This window comes from Tursiops truncatus, chromosome 14 (assembly GCF_011762595.2).
Source record: "Tursiops truncatus isolate mTurTru1 chromosome 14, mTurTru1.mat.Y, whole genome shotgun sequence".
Lineage (NCBI taxonomy): Eukaryota > Metazoa > Chordata > Mammalia > Artiodactyla > Delphinidae > Tursiops > Tursiops truncatus.
In genome coordinates this window covers 13,468,829-13,477,683 of record NC_047047.1, presented here as the reverse complement: position 1 = coordinate 13,477,683, position 8,855 = coordinate 13,468,829, and the positions used below count along the sequence as shown (strand labels likewise).

The following is an 8,855-nucleotide window of genomic DNA, read 5'->3' as shown; positions in this document are numbered from 1 at the left end:
TTTTATAAAAGTTCATTTATCCACTTGAGATTTCATACTTTTAATTGTGAGGGTAAACTTTTTCCAAAATTTTCCAAAGACACATTGTAGAATCTAAAGGGGAAAAGTAATCTCAGTCATGTTTAGAAACGATGCAGAAGTTAAGCATTGCTCACATGAAGAGGGTCAGGTAAGCGGCGCTGAGGAAAATTCAGCTTTTCAGGATGCTTACAGTCTAGGGCAGTGGTTCTCCGCTCTCCCGTCAGAATCTCTGGGAAGCATTTTCAAAGAGCAGAGCATTTTGATGGGTTGAAAAACCATTATTAAATACAATTATGCTTCAATTACTGCTTCAGATCCTTTAATATAATAGTTGGTGATGATAAGATGCAGTTCCTCTATTAACAGATTAAGAAAAAGATAACCAAATTGGAATTCTGTGGCATGTCAGACTAGGATTATTGGAGGAACTCCTTGAAACCAGTGTGTGTTCACTAAAAGGAAAAAGGGTGACAAGAGAGTGTTCTAAAACTCCAAGGCCAAGTGTGTGTCTGTTTATGGGACCAGTTAATAAAGAACACACATTTGATTCGAGACGAGAATCTCAAGAACCTGACGCATGGAATGGCTTTCTGTTTTGATGGGTTTTCATTTCCTCCTGCTTCTGGGGTAGCAGAAGCCAGTCCCTCACAAGGCCTCCACATCATTTCTCACCTGCCTGGCTCCTCACCTCTTCCATTCACCCTTGGAAGCGGGGTGGGTCTGGCGCCCGAAGAAGCTGAGGAGGAGCCTTTTCTACCACCTCCGTGACTTCTTAGTGCAACGCGGACAACAGGGTCTGTGGGCCTCAGAGCACCTTGGTTTCCCCTCTAGGCCAGGGGCAGGAGAGGTAGAGACAAGGGCTGGCTAAGGCCCCAGCAGCCAGAGATGGACTGAAGTGGAGAGCTGACAGGCACATGATTTAGGGGAAAGGGAATTTTCATACATGTAATTTTTGTTTTATGGGTAGCAGGGCTTATCATCTACAGTGATTTTATAGTTTGACAACAGAACATCTTATTACATTAAAGGGTCTATCTAAATGACATTCAAGTATATGTAAAAGTGGAATTTATTTAACACCTACTACATCCCAGCATGGATCCACAAGACGGCTAACCCTCATACCAACCTTGCAAGGGAGATATTATCTGTCCCTAGTTTAGATTTGCAGAAACTGAAGCTCACAGAAGGTTAAATACGTTACCCAAAATACAACTAGTAAGTCACAGAACCCGGGTCCCATCTCCTTGGAATCCTGTGTATTTCCCCAAGCCTTCTAACAACATATGAAAATTCACATCAAAATCAACAAGTGACTGTAATCTAGCACCAGAAATACTAAATACTTCTTTATGACACTGAACCAAGTCAGCTTTTAAATTTTATAACTTTGCTTTTCTGTTATTTGTCAGCTCTTAACCTGGTTAATATCAGTTCTGTTGACATTGGCCTTGGCTCAGGAAATGATTAACGAGTGGGTTTTCAGCCTGCCTTTGCATCTCTTCTTTCTTTCAGTCCTCTATCGTCTTCTTCACCTGCTGCTGCTATGCCTTACAGTCCTCGCATCAAACACATAGCACTATAAAGGCAAAGAAAATGAGGGTTTCATTGTGACGTTTCAGATTTTGAGTTTCCAAGTCTTTGGGGGGTTTTTTGTTTTTGTTTTTGTTTTTTTTGGCCGCACCACACGGCATGTGGGACCTTCCCCAACCAGGGATCAAACCCGCGCCCCCTGCAGTGGAAGCGCGGAGTCTTAACCCCCAGACCGCCAGGGAAGTCCATGTACCCGTTTATATCTTAAAGGCAAGGGCTGCAGTGGCATTAAGGGCATCCATAACTCCCAGTGCATCTCCATGTGCCCCGCCCTCTTCTGACCTGCATCCCTTCTCCCGCATTTGCAGATGAGGACACAGGTTCCTAGAAGGAAAGCAACAGACCAAAGGTCTGTTTGCAGAATTAAAACTGCCTTGCAGGTGAACTACCCTGTTTTCACAGCTACCTGGTTTCCACTGGCGACCTTTAAAACTGTAAGACAAACATAGTACCAGATTTATATTTATGTGATCAACTGGTTTTCAAAGCACAGATATCAATTAATTTTTTTCTCTTTGCAACAATTCTGTGCAGTAGGCACGGAGCCAAGTCACCAGGCACCAGGCCAGTTAGTGGCTGAGTACTCAGCTTCTAATCCTTGCTGACGAATACATTTTTTTTTAAGTATTTTCTCTTTCCTCAAAAGCCCAACATTACAAAGATGTCTTTTAAAAGAAAAAGGTTAAGACTTTATTCAAGATATATATCAGGCATTATAACAAAACAGCAGAACTTCAACCTTTGGAGTACTGTAACTTTACATCCCTTTGATGCACAGTTCAGTATACTATTTGATTACAGATCATTCTATGGGGATTACAGAAGTAAACCAAGGGCAAGTGTACACAGTCACCGTCCAGAATGCCAGCTCTCTGAGTGTGTGCCGTTTGTGAATGAAACACACATCCTTTACCATTTCCGATACTGTGCAAGGTGAACAACTAGGAAGGTACTCGGTGGTGGTCGTGGTTGACAAGCACTGTTATCACAGACACATGGACAGTATACTACAGAGAACATACATTTCAGAGGCCAGCGAAGTGAGCAAGCTATTCACATAAAGCCAGGAGGGATTATGCCTAACTCTCCAGTTTATAAGTACAATACCACGTCTCATCTTCTCAGAAACAGAACAGGTGCTCAATAGCAAAGAACCGAAAATTACTACATGAAAAGTACAGACTTTCCAGCTAGCATTTTGTAAACAGCCTGTGTCTGTAAATCAGCCAATTAAAAACATTCAGTTTTATCCTCTAGACAGAACTCCACATCACTACTTGTACACTTTGAGGCATTCACATTTTACGTCAGTCCACACAAATACACAGCTTGTTGGATAAGTAAACATGTTTTGCCAGAAATATGACAGCTGCTCTCAGTTGTACAGTGGGTGTTTTTAAAAGAGAATCCAACTCCCTAACCAACACTTGAAGGAAAAATAGTTACATTAAGACAGCAGTTTGGATACCTTTATATTTTTTAAATCTTAAATGAGAACTAATACAGCATGTCTGAGAGTAGAGTGCTTCAAACTTGTTTTTGGCATAGTTGAGTGCAAACTTCGTAGCCCGTATGTTAAAACTCTCCATTGTAAAATGGTGAAAATATAGCTTGTTCACAATAGGATTTTAATCTCTGCTGCTAAAGGCATTTATTACTTTGGCAAAAAAAAAAATTGCTAAAAAGCTGCTTAATGAGTTAAGCTTTTTTTGCTTTTGTTTCTGATAATTCTGGGTACTCCCAATGACAGGTAAATACATTTTAAAGCATATATTTTTCCTCTGTCTGAAACTATTCAGTGAGCTTGAAGAAAACAGGTTTTGTCTTCCCTCGGGGGTTTAGGTATTGGTGGGTGTGGGGCACAGACAATGAACAGACAGCCTCTGTTTGCCCTCTGAACCACAAATTTGCTTTTAGGTTTATTTTCCTAAATCCTTTTGTAAATTACAAAGTCACCTTCAGAGGCATTGTGGGGAAAAGGGATTTAAATATGCACATCTGGTAACAAGCAACTTCAAGTAAAACCCTCTCGGAGGTGGCTAAGATCCAGCCAGTGTGTCACCAGCAAAGACTGATGTGTGTTTGCGTAGCTCAGTCTTTAACTGGGCCTGTTTATAGCTGATTGACAGTAGGTTCTATGTGGTACATAACACTCTCTAGTGTTCAGGGCCTATCTATGAACAAACACAATCCAAGTATTACAAGTAACTGGGTTGTGACCACTGCATGCATCACACCGAAAGGAAACACCAACTCTAAGCGTAAGTATATGAGTCCTACATTTAGGCTTAGCTCTACCAGAGCAGCTGCCTCAGACCAAAATGCTATTTAAACCAGATTCTTCTTTTCACATAAAATTCTCAGTCTAAGCAGGGAGTCCCCTCAGACAGTGATTTGTTCTCTTCCTAAGCGATGTGGGCTTGTATGAAGTACGAGTGCCCATGAGCGTGCGACATCTCTCTGGTTCACATTCTGCACAGGCCAGGAGAGGAACAGAGGGCATGAGCCAGAGCTGCCCGTGAGCTGGGGAGCCAGTCACATCCATGAAGGTCTCGACCTCTGAAACCTTTCTAGAACCCAGCGTTTGGACTGTTACCCAGGTGTCTCAGATGTACTTCACCGCGTATCTGAAACAAAGCATGATCGTAGGGTTGCTTTTGTTTGGGTGGATGGGTTGGTTTTCGCTTACTGTTTCCTGAAACGAGCTCCCACTGTGGGCTCCTCTACCTGGGGAAATCAGTCACAGCACTGGGTCCTATTATGGAGACACAGTCATCGTCAAGCACTTTTGAACCACTCAAGATGATTCCTTACAACCGCTCTGTAAGTCTACACGCCCGAGAGAAGTTTTACCAAGGGCGAGGCTCCTGCCTAAGACAATGATAAATCCCCTGTAAGGATTCAGAAGCTCCTAATCCTGGATCCATGGGAGAGACAAGCTTCCTGTGACTTTCCTCTTATTCTAGGCTGTTCCCCTGTCTTCGTTACACTCACACCTGTCACTAAAGTGTTGCCTCTCTTCATTCTAAACTGCACTCTGGTCCGTTGACTAACTGTCTGAAGGATATGGACCATCGCCCTGCAGGAAGAGGGATGCTGTACTCGAGGTGTATTTGGAAGCTTCGTAAGCACATCTGAGACATCCTCTAGAATCAAGAGAATTTTTTACACTTCTGCTTTTGCAGTTTTCTTCCACATCAGAACCTCTGGCAGCCCTTGCAAGTCCACTGTCTTAAGCCAAAAGCCATAAATATGTACATTGTAGTCCAAAGTACTAGTACCAAGAACAAAAAGAAGTTAAAAAGCAAATTGCCTTGTTTGCATATACAGGACTAAAAACGAAGTATGCGACCAAGAAATGACAAATGTGCATCCCAGCAGTGGGGGCGATTCTCTTCTATTTCTAAAACACTGCTGTCTGTACGCCGGTCCAGTTGTGGAAAACTGCTGACCCCCGGCACACTACCTTTCCCTTTAGCCTCTCCCCAGCAAAAGAAAGAAAAGGAGGGGGGAAGAGAAACTCTTCCAAGTGGAACAGGGGAGAGAGGAAAGGCCGTGTCCGAGGCTGCACGCTCAGCACACCAGCCTGCGGGTTTCTATGTAATTAGTGAATAAATAGCTCTTTAAGGCAGAGAAGAAACATTCTGTGGATCCAGTGCTGTTGGCTCATCTCACTCACGTGGTTTCAGTGGCCGAGGATGAGGTACTTTTCTTCCTGAAGCGAGATCGAAGGATTCTAGGCGGTGCCTGGTAGAGGAAACAGAAAAAGGACCCCTCAATTTGGCATAGCATGGAAGCTTTCGAGGACAGCACCCGGCTGGGTTTGTGTTGAGACTCCAGCTCCTTTGGTCAAATGCACGCGTGTGTCAAGAGGCTGGAGCGGCTGGGGGCCCACTCGGAGTGTCCACAGTAGGAATCGGAGTCACAGCCCAAGCATCGCCATGAAGCTGAGCCAGTTGAGCCCGGCGCCTCCCTCTTCATGTTCTCCTAAGTCCCTGGATCTCCCAAGTGAATGGCTACACAGAAGGATGACACATCTTGTTTCTGCCTTGAGAGCAAAATGATCTTACCAAGTGACTCAGCAGAAAGACCTCCCCATCTCGTCCCTGGGAACCAGCCTCGTATTACTTGGTACATGCTTCAAATTTCCATCACCAAATTTCCAGTCCTCTTTCCGGAGGTGAAATCCCTTCATGCACAGCAAACCACACAACAGAGGAAACACTGCCTTTAAGTATGAAGGGTTCCACTTCATCTTCCCTACAAATGGCTATCAAGGGACCCCTCCTTCCATGGGACACACAAATCACAGGGGAAGTTACTATCACAATAAAAGAAAAGGGAACTATTTTCTAGCATAGCACTCAAGGGGGTTCACAACTGGCCCCAACTCTCTGTACTCAGCTTCGTTTTCTACACTGCCCTTTCATACCTCCATCCCTTCTGACCAGAGGTCCTTCCTCCCTTCTCCATCCAAAGTCACTCCTGAGCCCCACCCGCGTGGCCCACTCACAGCCAGGATCGGCTCCTTGGTTCTCACATTGTTTAGCACGTGACAGGGCGTCAGAGGACTTTGCGCCCACGCGGGAGCGTGCCTGCTCTGTGCACTGTGTCCCCTGCCACACTGTGACTTCCTGGGAGCAGGGCCGAGTTCACCACCGTTTCCCAGCAAGGAGCTTGGTGCCCAGCGGGCACACGGAAGGGAGGCAGAAGAGAAAGAAGCAGGAACGGAAGGCTCTGGCCTTCCACATCCTGAGTCCTCACGCTACACCTCTGCGTGAGGTGTACCTCACGCAGAGGTGTTTACCAGCCACCTCTGGACATGTTTACCAGCCACCTCTGGACATAGTAAGAAAAGAATGGGTGAAACCTGTTTTAGGGATCTGCCTCAAGCAGATTAACCATAAACAGTAAAGCAGCTTGCACAGCTGTACAAAAACAAAAGCAAAAAGGCACAAAGCCTCAGGACCTAGAATGGTTCTGGCACCTTCCCTGCCCTCCGGGAAGGAGGTCAGCCTTTCCATGCACTGCCTCACCTGAGGCTCACAAGGGTCTCTGCTCTGGGGGCAGGGGGACTCCCAACTTGCCTCAGATGGACTCTCAGGCCGCAGTGTTCAGGGGAAGGGGAAGGGGGGGAGATGTGACGGGACAGAGAGGAAGCCTCTGGGGTCCCCCGATTCTGCGGGCCCTGCACCCGAGCCCAAGGCTGGTGACCCTGCACAGAGCAAGGCCCTGAGGCTCTAGGCTTGGCCCTCCTGCTGCCAAAACTCCATCTGCATCTACAACTGGCAAGAGTACACACATCAAGTGTATTGTCTTGGTCATTTTGAAGGGCTGTGCCCCTTGTATAACATTTTATGAACATCTGTGCTGTACCAGGCACTACGCTGTGTCATGGAGATACAGGGATGAACACGCTTTATTTATAAAGACTTGTCATATGACACATTCTGAGTTTTTCTTCTCCAAAACACTCATTTGGTTGCTTTTCATTCACACATCACCTTAGGTTGGTAGTTGGGTTTTTTGTTTGTTTTTTTAATCCCTAGGCACTATCTCACCTCTCCTATTTCCAAATAAAAGTAGTAGGGTCTTTTTTACCCCTTGGCAAGTAGCTGGACGCTACCTAGTGGCTTGTCCTGCCTGTTTGATGCAGGGAGGTCTCCCCGCTCCAGGCACTCCGGAGGCGTTGGGTGCCCGAAGAGATGCTGCCCCCGGGAGCCCCAGTTCTCCAGGGCAGAGCCCTTTGTGCAAACACACGCTCCACCCCGCAGCCCCCAACACCGTGTACCTCCAGGGGGAACTCCGTCCTTCGAGGTGCTTTATACTTGTACATGAAATCCAGCAGGTCTTCCTCATCATCATCGGAAAACGCCAATGGGTTTTGGACCTGGTGAGGCTCCCATGCCTTCACACCACCCTCATTCACATCCCCCTCAACCACTGAATGTCCATTTACAATCTACGCAGAGGAGACAAAGTACAGCGAGGTGGGATCAGTGTAGAAAGGAGCGAAGAAGGGCACGCAAGGTCAAAGTTAGGCACACAGCACGGCAAGCCAGGCCGGTTAGGAGAGCCGAGGCCCCGGTACCCTCCAGCGATACTGCAGAGGATCCAGGATCATTGCAACTGTGAGACTGGTCAGGTGCCGTGCATGGGAATGGGCACAGGCTTCAGAATCTACTGATAAGCTACCAGGGGAGGTGGGGACAGCGCTGCCTTAACTGAGACATGTCTAACCCTGCAGCTTAGAGCTGTGAGGCCATACCAGAAGAATGCTCCGGGAAAGAATCTCTAGGAAAGATGGTGGCAGTGACCTCTGGAGAGGAATAGCACAGTTTTCTATAATACAAACCAGCGATGCTGACAGTGCCTTCATTACACTTGCACATTCAGCTCCGAGCATTCTTTAAGCGACAGGAAGCCTTCAAAGAGAACCTTAAGCAAAGCTATGTAGATTTTTCATTTCAAAGGCCAAGTCCTAGAGGAGCAGAGGACCCTCGTGGAAGGAGAATCTAGCAGCAGTCTTCCCCTCCAGAACGACAGCAGGATTCCTGTTTTGGTCTGCCGTGACTAATCCCCAGGGAGAGCACCAGAATGGACTCATGTCACTGAGTGCACGGTATTTTTGCAATGTTCAACGCTGAGCATATTCCATGTCATCTGGCCATGCGGTCCTATCTCAGTCGAGACATAAAATACTTCCTGCCCACACCCAGTTTATCTGACACCCAGAGACACATCTTCCTAGGCTTCGTATATTGTTTTTAATGCACAGCCAGGGGGCACTCAGATCACCTGGTCCGACCACCCCAAGGCCTGCAGATAAAAACCAGAGCTCTTTCTGGGACACCCTGCTACTTCTCCCCAAAACATTTTCAGCCACCAAATGTGTTCTCTCTACCAAAAGGGGAATAACAGCACCCGGTGTGGGCTTAGTAAAACTAACAGCGGAAGCCTAATCTTGAGCCGCTTTCCGGGTCATTGCTGCTATACTCCCAATAGCCGGCAGGGGGCAGCACGAGAGCAGAGCTGCCTTAACCACGGATTTCAAAGCTGAATCGTAGGCTGGGAGCAACCTGCTCAGACAGCACCTGAGTAAGAGCCCGAGATCATTAAACTTCCTTTGCGTTTTTTGCTCCAGTGCATCCCCCAGCCTGTCTCCTCCGGGTTTAGGTTCCCTCTGGTCCCTTCCCCTGGCCAAATCAGCTGCATCCTTAGGACCAAGGAACATGAAGGCT

At 46.7% G+C, this 8,855-nt stretch overlaps 1 protein-coding gene across 8 annotated transcripts in view; it reads right to left on the bottom strand.

Moving 5' to 3' along the window:
• Positions 1-8,855, bottom strand: part of REEP1 (receptor accessory protein 1) — a 136,256-nt gene that overhangs the window by 23,781 nt on the left and 103,620 nt on the right. For 2 of the 8 annotated variants that reach the window (XR_002177741.3, XR_012325623.1), the window contains 2 exons: positions 5,294-5,361; positions 25-1,600 (listed from right to left, as the gene is read on the bottom strand). The exons of 1 other annotated variant lie outside the window; for it this stretch is intronic. Coding sequence is in view for 5 of the 7 variants with exons in the window: in XM_019942216.3 (XP_019797775.1) it covers positions 1,573-1,600; positions 5,294-5,361; positions 7,406-7,557 (248 nt within the window). In the remaining 2 variants the exon portion in view is untranslated. Of the gene's footprint in view, positions 1-24; positions 1,601-2,278; positions 5,362-7,405; positions 7,558-8,855 lie in introns of those variants that run through there. 5 more of the 8 variants (XM_019942219.3, XM_073791180.1, XM_019942216.3 and 2 more) reach the window with 4 other exon arrangements.